Source organism: Astatotilapia calliptera, chromosome 22 (genome assembly GCF_900246225.1).
Source record: "Astatotilapia calliptera chromosome 22, fAstCal1.2, whole genome shotgun sequence".
Lineage (NCBI taxonomy): Eukaryota > Metazoa > Chordata > Actinopteri > Cichliformes > Cichlidae > Astatotilapia > Astatotilapia calliptera.
Window position 1 is genome coordinate 24053745 of NC_039322.1, and position 22030 is coordinate 24075774.

A 22030-nucleotide genomic window follows, 5' to 3' on the forward strand; every position below is an offset into this window, starting at 1 on the left:
CGAAACAGGGACCTCTAGAAGTCGCATTTTAATACCGAGAAGACGTACCAGACCGCTGTCAATCAAATTCTGTTCACCCCCTGAGTCTAAAAGAGCTAAACGGACTTTACAAAACAAGTTTCCCTGACAGCAGAGTGCTCATCTTAGCTAGGTAGTGATGGTAAATTCGATTCTTTTTACTGAATCGAGTTTTAATGAGTCACTCACCAAAGTGAATCAGATTTCTTGAGTCATTTGAGTCACTGAGTCAGTTAACCAGAGAGTGCAAAAATGTATATTTTCACTCAAACTTGTTTGTTTCTCTTTTAATGTAAATCCTACTGCTAAGATGAATGATTGTAAAAGAAAACAACTATTTTATAGAGCAAAAAAAATTCTAAAGGGAACATTTATTTATTTTTTATTTTATTTTATTAATATTTTCCTTAAATGTGTCAAATATATATTTTCTCATCTAAATGTGCACTGAGCTGTGAGCCAGGGGGCGGTAATGCGCCTTAACATTGGTTGCCAACAGTGTTGCCAACTCCTCAGTAAGGAAAATCGCTATTGGTTGTCCTAAAAGTCGCTAGAAGTTGCTAAATGACGTCATCGCCTAATTTGCATAATTGGTCATGCTAATCTAATTGTAACCTATGTTGTTGGAGAGAGAAATAACATCGTGGAAGAGACATAAAGTGAGTAAAAAATGTCCTAAATGCATTTAGAGTTTATTTAGAACTACAAATTAAATTTCTTTTAGCAATTATTGTTTTTTTTTTAATGTCACAATTCCAACCCTGCTCCTTTACCTGGGCTTGGACCGGCAAAAGTGACCCGAAATAGGCACTCTGGTGGAGTTACTTTGTGTGTGTGTGTTTATAAGTAGTTTTAAACCTTGTGATCCACAAAACAGCATAAGAGTATGTGATGGACCGAGTTGAAAAACAGGAGTCGTCCCAGGAATTATTAGAAAAATATAGTTTCCATTTATTTAACCCCCAAAAATTATATTCACAAGAGTAATAAATGTTGAGCTCATAAAAGAGGTCAAAGAAACAAAACTGAACTCAGGCAACGACTGCAAACTTAACAAACCAAATGACTGCTACAAACATACATAATTGACCTAACATGAAATGACATACAAGGGTATATATAATGGCTGATCAGACCATTGTGACACATGAGGGGTAGCAAACAAACACAATCATAAATCACAAACGATGCAGTATTAATAAACTAAACACCAAAGAAGAAAATCAAAAACCCCATTAAACCCTAAACTCAAATATTTAATTAAATACAAATACTTTGTTTTTAAAGTAAACAAAACACACATTACCCCCTTCAGCAGGAAGTGGTGGTGTGGTCCAATTATCTTCCTTCATATTTAATGGTTTCAAACCCTGGCTACCAGCTTTTGTCCAGCAACTCCCAGGGATGATGGCAGGTAAGAAATAAAAAGACAAAAGTTAGTCAGAAAGCAAAGAAATGAAGTAGTATGAATACATAAGTAAACTAAATGTGCGCGCTTACAAATAGAACAAATGTATCCAAACCAATCAATAAAGTTATTGGCAACTAAAATATATTACTATGTTCAAATGAAGAATGAAAATACAAAAGTTACCGACTTTAGAGTGTGGCCACAGGTTTGGCCATCACAGAGTAAAAGAGTAAAAGAAGAACTGACTGCGTTACAGCACCTGCTGCTTGTTGAGAGTAAAAGCAATGCGCGCTTTCACTCTGAAAACTCGCTAAATATAGCGACAAAGTCGCTAAGTTGGCAACACTGGTTGCCAACCAAGAAGAAGAAGAATCTGTAAGCCAGGAGGGAGGGGTGAGTGAGTGATTCGTCTATGCTACGATTCAGCACAGGAAGGGAGGGGGTGAGTGAGTCAGTGATTCGTTCAACTCGTTTGAGCTGTGAGCCAGGAGGGAGGGGGTGAGTGAGTCCTGAGTGATTCGCTTATGCTACGATTCAGCACAGCAAGGGAGGGGTAACTCAAATGTGCTGTTAGCATGTTTGCTGAGAGATGCTACTGTGAACCGAGGAGCTATTGTCTTGATGTGAGCTTCTACTCAGGGTTTTTTCTTCCAGTTCAGAGCAGAGATGTTTTTGTTAAGAAACTGGCTGTTGTTTTTTCTCCCCACAATTTTAATTATAAGCTAGATATATTTCTACTAATGGAATTAGTTTGCTAACAGCAACAGAGATGAGTCATTGAGTCAGTTGCGCTTGTGAATCATGATTCACGAGTCAGTAAAGTAATTATCGAGTATTGAATGATTCGTTCACGAATCGAACATCACTATAGCTAGGTCTCAGAATCAGAATCAGAATCAGAATGGGTTTATTGCCAGATGTTGAGGTTTACAACATTAGGAAATTGCTGCGGTGCTTCAGTGCAGACAATAAGAATTAAAGTGCTATGTAGAAAGAAAGATATGTGCATGAGATATACATGAGATATATACATGAGAATAAGAATTATGAGTGCTACGTAGAAAGATATATACATGAGTGCAGGTGGTGATCAGTGCCAAACATGAAATGATGCAGTGACACAGCGTAGGGTCATGTGTTAGTGGCGGGGACAATCATGTGGTTATTGTTCATGTGTCCAACAGCAGAGGGGAAGAAACTGTTCTTGTGGCGAGAGGTTCTGGTGCGAATGGACCGGAGCCTCCTGCCTGAGGGGAGCAGGTCAAACAGACTGTGTCCAGGGTGAGAAGGGTCAGCTGAGATCCGGGCTGCACGCCGCAGTGTCCTGGAGGTGTACAGGTCCTGCAGAGATGGGAGTCTGCAGCCAATCACCTTCTCAGCAGAGCGCACAACACGCTGCAGTCTCTGTTTGTCCCTGATAGTGGCTCCAGCGTACCACACGGTGATGGAGGAGGTGAGGATGGACTCGATGATTGCAGTGTAGAATTGCATCATCGTCCGTGTTGGCAGGTTGAATTTCTTCAGCTGCCTCAGGAAGTACATCCTCTGCTGGGCTTTCTTGATGACGGAGGTGATGGTGGGCTCCCACTTCAGGTCCTGGGTGAATGTGGTACCCAGGAAGCGGAATGAGTCCACAGAGGTGATGGGGGTGTCAGTCAGGATGATGGGGGGGAGTGGGGCTGTGTGCTTCCTGAAGTCCACAATAATCTCCACTGTCTTCTGGGCATTCAGCACCAGGTTGTTGTGGCTGCACCAAGACACCAGACGTTCAACCTCTCTCCTGTAGGCAGACTCATCCCCGTCAGAGATGAGCCCAATGACGGTGGTGTCATCTGCGAACTTGATTAGCTTGACAGACTGGTGGGTGGAGGTGCAGCAGTTGGTGTACAGGGAGAAGAGCAGAGGAGAAAGAACACAGCCCTGAGGGGAGCCGGTGCTGATGGTCCGGGAGTCCGAGACATTCTTTCCCAGCCTCACATACTGCTTCCTGTCCGTCAGGAAGTCAGTGATCCACCGGCAGATGGGATCAGGCACATTCATCTGGGAAAGCTTGCCTCGGAGATGGTCTGGAAGGATGGTGTTGAAGGCAGAGCTGAAGTCCACAAACAGGATCCTGGCGTAGGTTCCTGGGGAGTCCAGATGCTGCAGGATGAAGTGTAGGGCCATGTTGATGGCGTCGTCTACAGACCTGTTGGCTCTATATGCAAACTGCAGGGGGTCCAGGAGGGGGGCCGTGAGGGTCTTGAGATGGGAGAGAACTAGGCGCTCAAATGACTTCATGACCACAGATGACCTAGCTAAGAACGGTGGTTACGGATAAGCTTACAAACACGTTTAACTTACCGAAAAAGTGCAGCGGGGTGCCGGGTCCTTCTGTCGGGTAGTCCAGTATACTGAAGAACACCTCAGGCTGTCAGATTAAAACAGTCGTCATGGTTTTGTAACGTAAACGCTGGAGCTCCTGTCTGCACCCCCGCTCTATCTCCCATTCCCGAACAGAGATACGTAAGTTTGTGCGTGACTGCAGCTTCCAGTCAAAGCTGTTACAATTACATCACACCCCAATTTCACAGCATTATGTAATGTAATTAGAATCAAACGTATGAGAAAGGAGACCCCTTGAACATAAAACAGCATCGTATGAACTACTGACGCTGTCACGTCGTCCATGTTTGTTACAGTCATTGGCTGGGACCTGACAACAGCGCCACCTGAAGGAGGCTTCTCTCTGTCTGATAGCTTGTGTTCTGACACCTGAGACCTGAGAACTGACAACTGAGAGCTGACACCTGAGACCTGACACCTGAGTCCTGACAATTGAGGCCCTGACATCTGAGACCTGACACCTCAGACCTGACACCTGACGAGTTTTTGTCTGAGACCTGACACTTGACAGCTTTTTGTCTGAGACCTGACGGATGTCCTAAAATGTACACCATACTGCCATTTCTTTTTGTGAGAGCTGAGTTTCAGTACCAGCTAAAAAGGACTGTTTAAGTTTAGTTTCAAAACCACCAAATAACAAGCTGAGTTTTGTGTTTCTAAGACTGTAGGAGATAAGGCTCGGGACTGGACGACGCTAACGCGTTGACGCCGTGCAGTAACAACATTTCTGCCTCTTTCATGGCTCTGTACTTTATTCTTGTTAGTGCCACATGGTCTAACAATCCAGCTTTAGGTGGCTTCCAGGTGGCTACCAGGTGTGCAGAATACAGTTTAATCAAAAAGTTTGAAAGCTGTGGCTACAACTGTAGCTTACCTCCACCAGTGTGTGAATGTGAGAGTGAATGAATAGTGGAACTGTAAAGCGCTTTGAGGGTCTTGAAAAGCGCTATATAAATGCAATCCATTATTATGATGATGTTTCACAATATTAAAAAAATCCTAACTTCACAGACACAGTTCACAATAAACAGCTTGTGTGCTTGCTGTGATTTCTTGAGCTCATAGTAACTTTAAAATTATTTTCCAGTGTTATTCCCTTTTATCCTCTTTTGAACCTTGAATGCTGTTAGAGGCCGTTCAAGTCCACTTTGTTCTGGGGTTGTTTTTTTTTCTCTTTTAGCCGTCGGGTGCCAGCCTGTGGAGGGGGGGGGGGGGGGGGGGGTACTGTCAGGGTTCCTGGGTCGGTGATCCAGTGTTTTCGGTTTTGTTCATGTTCAGTTTATTTTGCCACTTCCATGTGCTCACTTCCTGCTTTTCCTGTGTTGCTCGTCTTGTGTCATTAGCCAGATTATGTTCAGCTGTGTACTCACCGGTCTCTCATTATCATCCTCATCAGTCTGTGTATTTAAGCCCTCTGTTTCTACTCGTTCACTGTCGTGTCATTGATGTTAATGTCGTCTGTATGTTCAGTTCGTCAACCGGTCAGTCGTTCGTTCGTTCATTCGGTCAGTCAGTCAGTCAGTCAGTCAGTCAGTCAGTCAGTCAGCCAGCCAGCCAGCCAGCCATTTCCTACCTCTGTACTGTTTGTTCACTCCATCGGCAATAAACATCCACCTTCACCTACCTGCCTGTGAGTCCAGTGTTTGGGTCCTCCTTCTCTCATCCACGACACTACTCCTGACACAGTAAATAAAAGCCTGTTTAGAAAATGTCAGAAGCAGAAAGTTAAAATATTTGTGTTAAACTGAAGAGAGAAAAGGTAAAAAGTTATCAGAAAAAATAATACTCAAGTAAATTACAGACACCTGAAAGAATTTTAGTCAAGTACAGCAAGAAAACTATTTGTACTTTGTTACTTTCCACCGCTGATTAAGCACAGTTTCAAATAAGATAAAGAAATCAATAAGTAATAGATTTGATCCAAACACTTTTCTACTTTAATTGCACACTGAAATCAATGTGTAACAGATTTCCTTTTATGGTCAACGTCGTCTCCATAATTGGTTTTAGCACCAATTGGCTGCCCCTCTGCTGGCTATCTGAAGCTCACCAACCAGGAAAAAAATTGTCTCTAGTTTTACTCTTTTAGCACAGTGTGAAAGATGAATACTTAATTTGATTGTTTCTGCTTGTATTTACAGTCATGTGTTGGTGTTTGTTATGTAGGTGTGTCAACTTTTTTACATTTTGTATTTTTATTATATTCTCATTGTGTGACCTCCCTATATTTATGTACAGCACTTTTGCGAACTTTATAGTTTTTAAATGTGGTTTATAACTGGATTAGATTGAAGAGGCAGAGCTAAAACTTGTTATTTAGACAGAGTATGAACTGAGGGGCTGCACCAAGTCCTAGAATAAGATAAAGAATCATTACTTTGTCCTGTGAATCATGCCAAGATACACTAACAGAGTCTCTGATTAAAAAACATGGAATATGAAGCAGAATAAGACACCTTTAATATGTGTCATCTCTCAGGTAAATGCTTCAAACATCGCCTCAGCTGTCAAGGAAAACATCTTCAGACGACTTCCTGGACTTTGTCGGCGTTTGAAGAGACGCAGAGTCACTGTCCTGGTAAAAATAAACTGACACCTCAGGGAAGAACCACTCAAGTCCTTTCAAAATAAAGCATGCCACCTGAGTGTCCACTGTGATTCATTTTCAGTGTAACTTGGAGAAGTTCTGTTGGGGGCGGAGTCAGACAAGTCATTCAGGTCAGCTGTGTCAGTGCCCGCGGGGTTCCAGGTGTTCACATTTCTTTCTCCACAGCCTCTGAGTGATAATGCTTTTTAATAAATATGAGAAAACTTTTTGTAAAGAGTTTTTTTTTGTTTAGATTAAAATATTTCACATAGCACACACAGTATGATACAGACTGAAGCTTTAACACATTGTGAAAGTTAAATATCAAGGAATGTTTGAATAAAAAAAATGCCTACTTTCTGATGTGAATGAGAATTTATAAAGAAGAAAGAAGAAGTGTGGTGAATAATATATGATAATGCAGATGTTAATCATACAAAGTAAACTGGAGCGGACCCTAAACACACTTTGATCCGTGTAATAGATCTTATAATTTGGATTCAGAGAGTTTATAAATGTTGTTGTTCATGCAAAGTCACACACAAATCCGATTTCATTCCATCAGCATGATGTTCAAAATTGAAAGCATATCAGCACTTCACTGAAATGAAAAACAGGAATAATGATAATCAACACTGATATGATGTGAATCACTTTTGTCGATGGTTTTCATTAATGGTTTGATAATGCATCGCTATGAATTATGGAATGTAATTACTTCCTCTCATAAAGGATGCTTTAGTGTCTCCTCTGCAAAAAGAGGTAATAAAGGTAGCACTGAAGCACATTTCCTTTTGAGAGAACTTAACTAGCTCTGACTGTGGCCACAGAGACTTCAGGTTCAGTGTTCAGACGGATCAGGCCTGTTCAGTTTCCACCTGCTGCTGACACAACTCCACGATTCCCTCAGGGATTTGAATTCCAGGTGCAGAATTTTAACCAGGGACAACCTTGGATCAAAGCTGGACAACTGCTCAGCCATTGAGTCCACTTCTCTTGGAGGACGGTATCTTGTTCTTGGCTGGGAAAGATGAACTCTGAACACTTACACATGTGAGTGAGAAGCGGGGAGAGAAGCTGCTGCCTGCGAGTTTGCTGTAGGAGAAGTGCACTGGCAGAGAGAAGAGAGCTTGAGTTTGACCAGGTACCAAAGCAAATTTTTCATACTGGACAAATAATGTAAATATGACGGTGTATCACAAAAGATTGATATCAAACTGATCACTTGACCTATATTATGTTACTTGCTCTTCAAGTGAATGAACAAATGGCGAAATGAAAAGCCGAACAACAATGCTGTTTTTTTTAGAGAGTCTTAGCTTACATGTGTGTTTATTTCATATTTTCAGTTATTACCTTATACAGCTAAATAAAGCACTCTAAATCGGTTTTAGTTATGCAAGAAAGTGCAATAAACTACAAAAAAATTGAAAATCGTTTTTGTTTTTTTAACATATATTTCTAGTTAGAGAAATTTAAGAGGCTTATCCCTCAAAACTGTAAATACAAAAAAGTTGCATAAAATAGTTTCCCACCACAGGAAATTTATTTTGAGTGTCTTCATAGTTTTATTTTTGAAATACACCAACGAAAACAAATATTATAGTCCTAATTTGCAAAAAAGCAGCATATGCATCTAAATAAATTATTTCCAGCAGTGCAATTTGAGTTCTAAGCATCCCAGACACGACACAGAAAGTCATAAAGTCAAACATAACTTTTAAAAACACCAGTATATGCTCATGAGGCCCTGATGGTAAAAAACTACATTTCCGCGAAAATGACGCCACTTCCGGTTTCGGGGCAGGTAATGTGATAGTTCACGCTGTCGTCTATTGTAACTAGGAAGTGTTACAAACAGCTGATCGGATCGGCAAAGCGTGTTTCTGGAATATTATGTTTTTGTTGCTGCAAGTGCTTTTTATGCAGTTTCTGCAAAGCTATATGTGGAAGGAAACTGTGACCTAGGACAAGCTGATGGCATAAGATGTAAGTACAACTCCTCCGGTTTCATATGCAAAAAAAATTATTGCTAGCTTACATGGCTGCAGTGCTACCGGGATTTAAAAGTAGTTGCGCAAAACGGAGCGTGCCCGCTCTGACCGGTTTTAAAGGGTTAAAGCGTGGAAGTACTGACCTTACTTTGAGTTTGATTCTGTAAAAAGTGACAAAAACATTAGCTGTTCACTGCATGGGAAGAAAACATTCTTTTTACAGCGAAACTCCCCCCTCCCCTAAACTTCCGAGCAAGCACTGAGTACGCTGCCACGGTAATGTGAAATTCACAGAGAAACTCCCAGATCCTTCCATTGACTGCTGCGACACACCTGCACCAGGGCAAACCTCCGCCTGCCCCACTCCTGCTATACAGGTGAAATAGAGCAAATAGAGAAATAGAGCAACAGGATTGTTGAGTCTTTGATTTTATTTATTTTCTGCTGTGTTTTACTTGCATCTATTTAAAAGAGTGAGTGTAAATGGCCTGCATTTGTATAGCGCTTTTCTAGTCCTTAACATATTTGACATAAGATAAAAAACAACAACAACATGAAATCCAACATACCTGATAAAAAAGGTAAAAGAAAGAAAGGCCTCCAAGTAAATAATTTGCCCACTCCAGCTTCTACGACCAAATACAAACAGTAGGGAAGAGGGTTAGCTCAACCCACCACAACTTCCAAGCTAGCAAGGAGTATATATTCATGCTAGCATTTAGGGCACCTAAAACACATTTATGATACACACATACTACACACTTATAACATTAACCAGCCAGCCCACCAAGATCAGGAGCACCTATCATAGGAGTGGTCTCATGAACGCCATCTTCGACTGGGTCAGCGGCGGATTGCTGATGGATCCATGATAGTGTGCGGTCATCACACTCGCCAATGCTGGAGACAGAATCCACAGTACGGGTGGCAGGAGGTACGCGCCTGTGTCCCCAAAAGATATCACAGACCCATCCAGGTCAGACTCAGGGGGGCCACTGACAACGCTCACAGCAGGATGTGCAGGATCGTCGTTCAATGTTGTATCCAAGGGCAAAAAGTTAACTTGAAGGAGCAGGTTGCGATGCACCACACGCTCATGACCTTCTTTGTCTCTGATACGGCAGATGTGAAGAGCAGAATCCAAGTCGACTACCGTGTACACAACAGGTCCCCATTTGTCAGAGAGCTTCCTTTTTCCTCTGACTCCCTTGTTTGCCAACAACACCTGGTCCCCTAGTGATAGAGGCAGACCCTTCACCTTTCTGTTGTACTGGTCAGACTGGTGTCTCTGCTCCATCGTGATGTGCTCCTTGGCTTGGAGCATAGCAGAGCACAGGTCATCCATCAGTGACTTGACATAGATATCATAGTCACAAATGGTGTCATCATGAAGGACATCCCGAAACATGAGGTCAATTGGCAACCTTGGGACCCTCCCAAACATCAGGTAGAATGGCGCAAAGCCGGAGGTCTCGTGTGCTGTACAGTTATACACAAACGCTATGGACTGTATCATCTGCGGCCATTTCTGCTTACATCTGGGGGGGGGGGGGGGGGACCGTAACATGTTTCCAAGGGTGCGATTAAATCTCTCTGTGGTACCATTACCCATGGGGTGGTATGGTGAAGTGTGGGATTTGGCAACACCACCCAAAACCAGAAGCTCTGCAAGCAGCTCACTCTCAAAACTAGCTCCCTGGTCAGAGTGAATGCGCTGAGGGAAGCCATACACACAGAAAAATCCATCCCAGAGCTTTTTAGCAACTCTCTTAGCTGTCTGATCCGGGCAGTGGAATGCATGTGCTAATTTTGTGAAGTGGTCAGTAATCACAAGGACATCCACAGACTTGTTGTTGCTGTCCTCAGCTGACCAGAAGTCAATGCACACAGGTTCCAGTGGAGCACAGGTCTTAATGCTTTCTAACGGGGCCCTAGCTGCTGGCTCTGGGGTCTTGCTGAGAACACACCTGCGGCAATTTCTCACATGATCGCGCACATCCTTCTCTATATCATACCAGAAGAAACGCTGACAAGCCAAGGAGAGTGTGAGTGTGCGAGGTTGACCTTGATGACCAGCATTGTCGTGTATGCCAGACAGCACCACTTGTTTTAGGGAGTCAGGTACCACAAACTGGAATCTCTTGTGTTTGGCCAGTGGGTCCCTCACAACTCTGTAGAGGACACCATTGAGGAATGTGAGCTAATCCCATTGTTTCAGGAGCAGCAACATATGTTGGTGCTCTGACAAATGGGGACCTGTTGGGTCTGCGCTTACGCTCAACATAGCGGGCTACTCTGGAGATCCCCTGTTTGATGAGACAGGAGATCAGCATGGGACAGCGCATGAAAGACATCACAGTCAGGTGGACTAATGGAGGTCAGGTGACCAGCGAGGGATGTTGCACGCTGGCGAGAAGCAGACTCCCACTCACAGAGGGAAGGCATGTCATCAGTTGACAGAGACACATCAAGCACAGCAGAGGGTGGAGCACTGCGTATCGATTGAGGTTGACAGGTCAAACGGAAGGCATCTTGGACACTGGCATCTTTCACATCACTGATTTGCTCTAGCAGCTCAAAGTACGGTCTTGAGGGGTGAGCTTACGAAAGGTTCCAGGTTTCTGACTCCCATGGCAGCCTTTAGTCCTCTTCTGACCGGCAGTTAGAGCAAAGAGTGGCTTTGCAATATGAGAGCACCCTGGAATGAAATGCTGGTAAAACATCACCATGCCAAGGAAGGATCTCACTTTCCTCTGAAAAGGGGTGCGACCGTCACCATCCATAAGGTCAGTCTTCTGAAAACTGGCGATAACCCTCACTTTATCCCGATCAACCGAGACACCACCAGCATCCACGACATGACCCAAAAACCTCACATAGCGTCTGAGAAAGTGACATTTTTTCTGCGTCAGCTTCAGATTGCTAGTCCTCAGGCGAGAGAAAACAATCTCGAGACATTTTAGGGCCTCCTCTTCTGAAGGCGCAAACACCAGCAGGTCATCAAGATAACACAGGAGGCTGGAAAAGTTCAAGTCACCAAAGATGCTGAGCATCATCCGCATAAAAGATGCTGGGCTGTTGCATAGACCCTGGGGAAGTCTGTTGTACTCATACAGGCCAAGAGGTGCAGTGAAAGCCATGTACCATCTGTCAGACTCATGGAGGGGAATGTTGTAGAACCTGGATGTGAGGTCCATGGTGCTGAAGAAAGCATTCCCACCAAGGGCAGCAAGGCAGTCAGCCTGATGGGGCAGTGGGTGAGCATCCTTAACGGTTTTGGCATTGAGCCAGCGGAAGTCAGTGCATATCCTCAAGTCACCTGACTTCTTCCAAACCATTACCAGTGGTGCGGCGTATTTGCTGGTGGACTTACTGATGATGCCTTTCATCTCCATGTCTGACAGCACCTCTCGCAACTTATGATAGTGAGCCGGGGGTACTCTGTGATAGGGAAGCCTGAAAGGGTGGTCGTCAGTGAGGTGGATATGATGGACAAAGTCTTTCACCTCACCACAGTCCAGTTTGTCTCTAGAGAACACATCTTGGTAAGTCAACACAAGCCCCACCAATTTCCTCTTCCACCCATCTGACACTTCACAGCCCTCAATGTCAATATCAGCCAACCCAGCGTCTTTGAGTAGCTGTGCAGAGTCAGGCACAGAGTCTGATGAGGGAGGATTGCAAAATGCATGTAAGAAGAAAAATACCTTATACAGAGAATTTATAATGAACAGAAGTACAGAAGCTGAAAATAAATACAAGAAATATAAAAATAAATTAACGAGTATTTTAAGGTCATGTAAAAAGGAATACTATGAAAAATTACTGATTATGAATAAAAATAATATTAAAGGGATCTGGAAAACATTAAATACCATCATCAAAAAGGGCTCGGGGCAGGCAGACTATCCTTCGTATTTCGCAAATAATGATAGAAATATTACTAATATGAGAGATGTGGTAAATGAGTTCAATAAATTCTTTGTAAGTGTTGGGCCAGACTTGGCTGAAACAATTCCTGATATAACAGATTCTGTAGAGAAAGAAACTAGACTCATTGACCGCAATCCTCATTCAATGTTCTTAACGGTGGTGGAAGAAATGGAAATCATTGATATTGTTGGGAAATCACAAACAAAAAACTCTACAGACTCTGACGACATTGATATGGAAATCGTTAAGAGAGTGATAGAGGGCATTTCCAAACCCTTAACACACATTTGCAATTTGTCCTTACAAACTGGTACATTCCCAAAACAAATGAAAACAGCTAAAGTAACACCACTGTTTAAAAATGGTGACAGACATCAATTCACAAATTATAGGCCTGTCTCTCTACTTTCTCAATTTTCAAAAATACTGGAAAAAGTCTTTAGTAATAGACTTGACAAATTTATAGATAAACACAAAATAATAATGGATAGTCAGTATGGTTTCAGATCAAATAGATCAACATCATTGGCATTAATGGAACTGATCAAAAATATCACCAACAATATAGATAAAAGACAATGTATAGTTAGTGTTTTCATTGACCTAAAAAAAGCTTTTGACACAATTAATCATGACATATTACTTGATAAACTGGAGTATTATGGCATTAGAGGAGTGGTGTTAGAATGGGTAAAGAGTTATTTGAGAGACAGGCAGCAATTTGTGAAAATTGGGGAATATGAATCAGAGTGTATGGACATTGTTTACGGAGTTCCGCAGGGGTCAGTATTGGGACCAAAGCTGTTTATCCTCTATATCAATGATATATGTAGAACATCAGATATACTACAGTTTATTCTATTTGCAGATGATACAAATATTTTTTGTGCTGGAGAGAATTTACAGCAGCTTTTGGAAATTGTCACACAAGAAATGATTAAACTGAAAACATGGTTTGATAGAAATAAGCTATCATTAAATTTGGAATTTATGTTATTCGGAAATTGTAAAAAAGATGCAGGAGCAAAATTATTAGTAAACAATGTTGAAATAGAGCAAGTTTCGGATACAAAATTTCTGGGTGTGATAATAGATAACAAAATCTGCTGGAAACCTCACATAAAGCATATACAAGCCAAACTGTCAAGAAGCATCTCTGTACTGAGTAAAGTTAAATATTTTTTGCCTTCCAAATCACTCCGGCTACTTTATTGTTCACTTATATTGCCATATTTGGAATACTGTGTGGAAATTTGGGGAAACACATATAAAACTGCACTTCAACCAATATGTAAAATTAAAAAAAAAAAGCAATCAGGATGATTACTAAAGCAGGATTTAGAGACCATACTAACATCATGTTTTTGAAATTAAAAATACTGAAGTTTATGGATCTTATAAAATATAAAACTGCAAAAATTATGTACAAGGCCAGATACAATATGTTACCAGGAAATATACAGAGGATGTTCTATGACAGAGAAAGGAGACTATGAATTGAGGGGGAAATTGAATCTAAGGATTCTTAAAGCACGGTCAAAGGTCAAAACCTTTTGTGTCACTATTTATGGGGTAAAACTGTGGAATAGTTTTACTATAGATCTACAGCAATGCTCAGGAATTAGTAAGTTCATGAAAATACTTCGAAAACTGATTTTGGAAGAATATGATACCAATAAAGATGATCACCCATTGTATGTATAAAAATATCAAATTATATCCAAATTATATCAATCACGGTAGCCATGTTTATATAGGTTCTCCTCGTGTATTGTGTGGAGTATGTGATGATGGGAATTAGGTGAATTATGTGGGATCAATAAGATGTTGAGCAGGGGTAGGAATTAATAAGTATGTTCATACTTCTTCCTACTCCTTTTCAGACCAAACATTGTTACATTATGTCAGACGATTTTGTTTTATTTCATTTTTTTTATTTTTTTGTTTATCTGAACACATACGTGTGTGTGTGTATATCTACATATATATTCGTATCTGTAAATGAAAATATATGTAGTGTGTATATATTGTTTTTTTGTTTTATATGTCTGAAACAAATAAAGATACAATACAATACAATACAAAAAAAAAACTGGTATGCTGGTCAGTCAGAGTCTCGCAGAGACCTTGAGTGATGGGCAGGTCCTCTACAGCAATACAAGGAAAGACATCCGCAGTCTTAGCATTGCAACGAAGTGTCACAGGGCTCTCTGTTGGGTTAAGGACTTTCATAGGGACCCAACGATCTCCCCACATGGGTGTTATAATGTTCCCCACCATTATATTCTTTGGAGTGGAACGGGTTGACGTGGGTTCCACAATGGCAGTACTTTCTGGAGACACAAGGGCAGAAGCTGGCAGCTTTCCCCAAACTACATATTATTTTTGTGGCAGGAGAGTGACACTCTTCCGCAACCTGACTGTACCTACTTTATCTGGCATCACAGGAGCAGACCACCGTGAGATACAACTCAGCAACTGCAGGAAGTCTTCACAATCAGTGCCAGTGTAATTGGAGTTAATAAGCTCCCAGTAATTTGTATCAGCCTTCATCTTCTGAATGATGGGCCGGATCACATTGCTCCCCACAATGAGTTCATCTTTTTGCCCAGGAACCACAAACGTTGGCACAAGCAACCTAGACCCATATATTTCCAAATCACAGATGCATTTGGGTTGTGTGAGAAGGCCACCGCAACCAACCAGCACCACATTTTCAGAGACCTGCTGCGGAATCAGAGCAACACCAGCAGCTCTTAGCTTGTAATCAGCCTCTTCACTTAGTGTGCATGACATAATTCCTGAATCAAGCATGCCTGTTAAGGACCACCGGCCACTGACGGACACTGGGGTGTAAAACAACTCACTAGCCCTGCCAACTCTTTGTGAACCCATAATAACAGTCTTCTCATCAGAGAGGCCACTACAGCAGTTAACATATATGGTTTCTGGATCTGTTACATTTGTGAGGGTTTCATTAACACTGCCCATGCTACCCCTCTCGTTACATGGGCTGGCTAGTTTAAAGCAGCATTGGTGGGAGGAGGGACTGAAATGCTTTGTTTCTGGCGCAACTGTGGGCATTCACGCCTCATGTGTCCAGGGTCAAAGCGGCTGTGGCATAGCTTGTACAGCCTACAATGCAAATGGGTTGTGTGTTCATGTGAGCCACACACTCTGCAAGAAGCACGATAAGCACTGCGGTGCCCATGGGACTGACCCGTGGGTTGTGGGCACCTAGGACCAGTGGCTAGTGATGCAGTGCACATGGACAGAACCTTGTCAAACAGTGCTACCATCTGTTGAACATCTGGCTCAGCTGGAGGAGGGCCGGAAACTGGCAAAGATTGGAGCATGACATGAGGAGTCGAGGGAGGACAAGCCGAGGGCTGCTGCACACTTACCATGTCACCAGAAGAGAGAGGCTGACATGTGTCTGCAGAGGGAACAGAGGGCATAGGGTACGAGGCTGGCTCATGTGTTACTGGGACTGCTTGAGCACTACTGGAGTGGGGCTGGCTGTTAACAGTAACAGGGCTCAGATGTGGGATGGACAGACATGCTGTATTATGAGACAAAACACTAGACTGTCTTACTTTCCTCACATAGTTGTCCAGACGGTTCTGAACCTCAGCTGCAGTCCATTCCTCAGGAGCCTTCAGTTGAAAAGACAAGGCAAGACTGTGATCAGGACAGTGATTAATGAACATCGAAACAACCTCACCACTGGGGTCCTCTACCAGTTTGCCACGCCTGCGGAGACACTCATCAGCAGCGTCAATGGACTTGTTCAACTGGATCCAGTAATCCATGGCATTCTCACCTGGTCGTGGCACAGTACTGTAGAAATCTTTCATGGGCAGGCTGGAATATGTCAAGTCGCTGAAGTTAGATCTCAGTATGTCAAACACAGGAGTGATAAGATCATTCCCATTCAACTCAAGGCGGCAACGAAGTGACACCTTGACCACATATCTGGCATTATAAACTAGTTTTAAAATGAGACTTTTTCATTTGATTACATTTTATATGATGGATTATGCAGAAAAAGTAGAATTGGGCTGAAAGATCTATCGCTTTATTACCTATTCAGGTTGTAAATCATGTTTTTAAAACGTAACTTAGTAACTAATTACTTTTGAAAATAAGTAATCAGTAAAGTAAAGTAAATTACTGGTTTGAGACCGGATGTAGGGTTGTACATTTCCGATAGTTTTACTTTGCGGTCAATCGCTACTACGAAGATTTACTCCAAAATCATGTCCAAAACTCGAAAACGGAAAGATCGCGTTAAGTTACAAAGAGCAGAAGGTGGGAGCACTCACCACTGTTGTGTCATAAAAAATCTAATGATCAATTTAAAGAGTTTAGATCGATCAGTTGTTTACGTCACTCAACACAAGCAGAACTGCATCACTGCAGCAGAAGACACATCGTCCACATTCAGAAGCACATCTCTGTATAGTGACTGGTCTTGTGATTTAAACAGGCAAATGTTCAGCATTCAAACTACAGGTGAAAAATAGTCAAACCAGATGTTTCCCCCGTTATGTTAATATCAGCTAGTCAAGTACACACATACACAACATGTTAACAAACCGTGAAAAAAAGCCACACAAAAAATGAATCATTGCTGGTAAGGGTTTCTATACATTAGTATTTACGAAGGGTATGTTGTGACTTACCTTCCAAATTGCAGTGGTCCCTCGCTATAACGTGGTTCACCTTTCACCTCGCTGTTTCGCAGATTTTTTAGCGCAACTTTGCATGCTTTTTTTTTTTATGTCACCTTGTGTCCTGATCGCTGCAGACGATCTCCTCCGTGACGTCTCTCCTGTACAGTACAGAATCGCTGCATCGATCACTAGCAGTGTGACTCTGAAGTGCAGTGGATGTCGACGAAACGTTTTGCACTGTCAAAAAATAAAATTGGCTACTTGATTTCACCTATCGCTGCTTATTTTTAGAACATAACACCCGCGATAAACGAGGGACAGCTGTTTCTTATTAGTATTTTAAGTATTCTATCTATTTTATTTATTGAATTTTATTGTTTTATTTATATTTTGATATTGCTAGGGATGATGCAATGATCGGGGACCATTCTTAATTTCGTTGTTCTCATGACAATGACAATAAAGTTTCTGATTCTGATTCTGATTCTGATTACAGATACTGAGAAATATAACATTTGAATCCCTTTTCTCTTTTGCTCTGAGGCGCGGGGGAAAAAATCAACAAGTCGATGAAGATAATTTACAGATATATTGGGTAAATGCCCAAGACATCTATAGAAATGTAAATCGCGGCTTGATTCATTCATTTTCTTAACTTGTTTTGGACCGTAAACAAAGCGCGAATACGACACCGGAAACAAAGCTCCCCACAGGAGTTTCCGCACCGGAAGTAGCATATGCTAACGTGCACATAGTTTTTTTTTTTTTTTTTTTTTAACGTGCTCATAGTCTATCACCTGATTTCAACAGCAGCTGACGTAGGCCGTGTCCCAATTAACAGCGGCCTCCCATGGACGAACATGATAGAGCCTGCCTGAAACTAGGAGAAAAATTGAAACGGGAGTGGCATCCAGGGAGGGAAACGTGGGTGTACAGGGCGCGGGAGCCAACCCTGATGCGCGGCCTGTGAAATGCGACCCAGGGGTACTCTGGGACCCCCGGGGTCCGGAGCTGCCCCGAAGGGGAGCACAAGGGTTAAGCCCACGTTGGCAGCTTCAGTGCTAGCATAGCCATGGTCACTGACTTTAGCATGCGACGACGTCTTAACATTGGGGTTTGACGGCACAAATTGCAGCTTTGCATTCTTAATAACCTTTTAGACAAATTGCATCAATATGATTGTATTTGGTCCCCCTTTACAAGCTGGCTTTCTGTAACTTGAAGAACAGAGGAGTAATGACAGAGTGGTGGTGTGGGAATTGGTGTGCGAAGAAAGAATAGGATAACTTCCCTTTGTTTTGTTTTTTGTTGTTGTTTTTGTTTGTTTGTTTTTAAACTATTTATTTATGTAGTTATCCTTAAGCTCTGTTATTGAAGTTTAAAATGAAATAAATAAAAATTGTTGATGATAAAAAAAAGTTTAAACTTCAAAGCTCATGCATGCATGCACATCCAGTGCTCAGTGTCTAATTGTGTGTTTGTGTTTTTACCTTTTTGCAGTAGCGCAGTGAAACATTTGGGCGGTGGATAAATAATGGAAAATAAAATTCAGACTACAGACGGCTTCAGGTGAGTACACGTGGTGCACTAGGACCAAATCTCACCTTCTCAACCTGGACAAAATGAATTATTTTACACTGATACTGTAAACTTTTGTTTGTGTGTCAGGTTTCCATACATCGGAAACAGCTGCTGCATCTGTAATTCTGTCCGTCCCGAGGAGAGTCCACACTCTACATCAGATCCTTGGCCCACCTATAATGACGCACAGGTGCTGCACACAACTAGATCTGCAGCTTGTGAGGAACAGCAGCACTCAGCCTACATCCTGTTTTACAAGATTAACGTAAGAAGACACAGCATCTCATCCTGAAGTGAGAGAATGGCACGCCAGCTGCAGCCTAATCCAATCTCTCTTCTTTTCTTTTTTCGGTGCCCAGACACCCTTCAGTTTCATCATGTCATCCCTAACAATACAATGTAGAGTTGGATGGAGGATGAAGACAGCAGAGAGCAAAAGAAACAGGTAAGAGCAGACAGGTAGTCAGAGTTAACAAAAACTTTTAAAGCCAGTGTAGCTTCTGTTTTGAACACATTTATTGATGACAATTTTACATAAATAAGCAGTGTGTTATACTGTTATCAGATGTGGAGTCTCACGAACCACTTTAATAGTGACTTGTGTCTCAAATACTGTTTATTTGTCTTAGTTACAGATAGTGAAATAAAAATGGAACGAGAAGCGTAGGATTTTGAATTGATACCATTGGTGCATCTACTAAAGTTCTGGGGTCAGTTTGAATATCAGTGACCTTGACCTTGAGTTCAAGTTTTCTGAAAATCTTGTGAATGCTACAACTCTGTGACGAGAAGTAAGTCTCCTAGGTCTTTAAATTTGTATATAGGTGAATCTAGTAGGAAGCTGAAGGGTTGCACTGCGGGCCATCTGTAGAGGTGTAGAGTCAACAACCTGTCTGTGAACGTGGACAAAACAAAAGAGATTGTTGACTTCAGGAGAGCACAGTGGGATCACTGCCCACTTAACATGAATGGATCCTCTGTGGAGGTCGTCAAGAGCACCAGATTTCTTGGTGTCCACCTGGCGGAGAACCTCTCCTGCTCCCTCAACACCAGCTCCATAACCAAGAAGGCCCAGCAGCGTCTCTACTTCAAGCAGAAGCTGAGGAAAGCCCATCTCCCACCATCCATTCTCACCACCTTTTACAGTGGGACTAACAAGAGCATCCTAAGTAGCTGCATCACTGTCTGGTATGGTAACTGCAGCGTATTAGATCGCAGTACCCTACAACGGATTGTGAGAGCAGCTGAGAAGATCATTGGAGTCCCTCTCCCCTCCTTATAACACCCGCTTGCTGGAGGACCCCACACAGCCTTCAAACACACTCTTCACCCTGCTGCCTTCTGGAAAGAGGTCCCAGAACATCCGGGCCCTCGCTACCAAACTACGGAAAAGTTTCTTCCCACAAGCCGTCAGACCCCTGAACACTCAGTGACTGCACTGGCACACGCACACCTTCACACATGTCACTACCAAGCACTTATCTGCAGTATCTCACACTCATACACATACATACAGACACCAAGTTACTTTTGCACAATACTCAGCATTTTGCACATTTCCATTGTCTTGTGTCTGTATCGTCCTGTTCTGTCTAGTTTTGCACTGTTTTGTCTTGTTTATTTTTGCAATTTATGCACACTGCACTTTATGTAGTCCTGGGTTTGTCCGTATATGTCATATATAGCACCAGGGTCTCGGAGGAACGCGGTCTCATTTCACTCTGTACAGTACCTCTGCACGTGGTTAAAATGACAATAAAAGCCACTTGACTTGACCTGTATTTTGTAGCAGTTGCTTGGAGACGAGCACCATACAGTTCAAATGAGCATACATTCCAAAATATGCAAATGAGCCCCATACATCATAATGCTGATGTTTGCTGTTCAGGGTATGAACGTTCTATGCTGAAAGTTTATAAATATACAACCTTTGACTGCTTGTTTTCAGTTGAACTTTTGCAAAGCTGAGGAGATTTTGGCTGCGATCACATCAAGTCCAAAGATGTTTAAACTTCTTTTTCACAGAAAGGTAAGTTTGAAGAGACTCGCAGCACATTTCTCTGAATGTTTTCTTATGGTAAATAAGCATTTTTGAAACTTTTAAGGAAGCTTCTTGGATGATTTCTGTAAAAACTGAATTTTGAATCCAAATGAAGGATATTGTATTTTCTTACCATATACTTTGTTTTATGCCATTACTGATGTTGCTTTTCTTGTTTCTAAACAGAAATCACACAAACAAAACGTGGCAGAGAAGGAAATTCCTTCTACGTCTCATCAGAGGTAAAGAAATGCGCCGCTCTTTAATGCTGCTGGAGATATTTATAGCAGTGGTTTAGTTGGAGCTCTTGTTGGAGTGTAAATGTTAGTTGGAGTGTAAATGTACAAAATACATGATTTTGTTCCATTACAGTTATTAATTTTTATCTGCAATCTCCAGCATGTACTCCTTGTTAAAAATTTCCACTTTGAAAAATAACATTTACACTTTTGTCCTCATCAGCATCCCGGATGCTTGTGTTGCTGAAAATGGTCAAAAGAAGAAGAGAAAATGGAGACACCTCTGCTGTTCCTCGGTTTGCTTTTACACGAAACATATGAAATGCACATTCTCTTTAAATTGCACTTGTTAATTTAAAGTGACTTTACTTTTTTAATAAACTTATGTTTGTTTGTCCTCTGCAGCAAACTGACAGCGATGCAGAGGCAGAGAGCAACACTGTGAAGACACAAAAAAAGTGTCGCTGGTTTCTTTTTAAATTCTGGAAGGTATGTTTTATGGAAAGAGTCACTGTCATCAAGCATTTACTCATCACAGTTAAATGCGAAGAATTAAGAGCAATTTAGCACATCCATGTCCTCAAATTAAGTTCAAAGATGTTTAAACGTTTTTTTTTTCACAGAAAGGTAAGTTTGAAGAGACTTGCAGGATGTTTCTCTAAATATTTTTTATGGTAAATAAGCATTTTTGAATCTTTTAATGAAGTTTGATGGATGATTTCTGTAAAAACTGAATTTTGATCAGAACCAAATGAAGGATTTTGTATTTCATAGGACAAACTTTAAAACTCAATTTAAAGCATGAATAAATTGTTTTTAATTTATTTAAAGATATTCCTATATATCTGCTTCATGAGCTGACAGCTCACTAAAGTGATAAATAATATGAAATAATACCAAATTTTCTAACTGGACACTTTTCATGGAGAGACTCCCTTGGTATGTTTGTTTTATGCCATTACTGATGTTGGTTTTCTTGTTTCTAAACAGAAATTACACAAACAAAACGTGGCAGAGAAGGAAATTCCTTCTACGTCTCATCAGAGGTAAAGAAATGCGCCGCTCTTTAATGCTGCTGGAGATATTTATAGCAGTGGTTTAGTTGGAGCTGTTTTATTTCCCTTTTATTGGCATTTTTCTTCCACCTTGTGTATTTACATCTTTT

General features: G+C 41.6%; 1 protein-coding gene across 3 annotated transcripts in view; it reads left to right on the forward strand.

Annotated features, from left to right (window-relative positions):
• The window catches only part of LOC113014588 (ubiquitin carboxyl-terminal hydrolase 29-like), a 37072-nt gene that overhangs the window by 12379 nt on the left and 2663 nt on the right, over nucleotides 1-22030 (forward strand). For 2 of the 3 annotated variants that reach the window (XM_026156233.1, XM_026156234.1), the window contains exons 2-12: nucleotides 6294-6392; nucleotides 6484-6532; nucleotides 7312-7545; nucleotides 18505-18573; nucleotides 18673-18850; nucleotides 18945-19030; nucleotides 20534-20614; nucleotides 20813-20868; nucleotides 21089-21161; nucleotides 21271-21354; nucleotides 21856-21911. In XM_026156233.1, coding sequence (XP_026012018.1) covers nucleotides 18995-19030; nucleotides 20534-20614; nucleotides 20813-20868; nucleotides 21089-21161; nucleotides 21271-21354; nucleotides 21856-21911 — 386 coding nt within the window. In that variant the 5' untranslated portion in view covers nucleotides 6294-6392; nucleotides 6484-6532; nucleotides 7312-7545; ... (1 more) ...; nucleotides 18673-18850; nucleotides 18945-18994. The remainder of the gene's footprint in view (nucleotides 1-6293; nucleotides 6393-6483; nucleotides 6533-7311; nucleotides 7546-18504; nucleotides 18574-18672; nucleotides 18851-18944; nucleotides 19031-20533; nucleotides 20615-20812; nucleotides 20869-21088; nucleotides 21162-21270; nucleotides 21355-21855; nucleotides 21912-22030) is intronic. The other variant, XM_026156235.1, reaches the window with a different exon arrangement.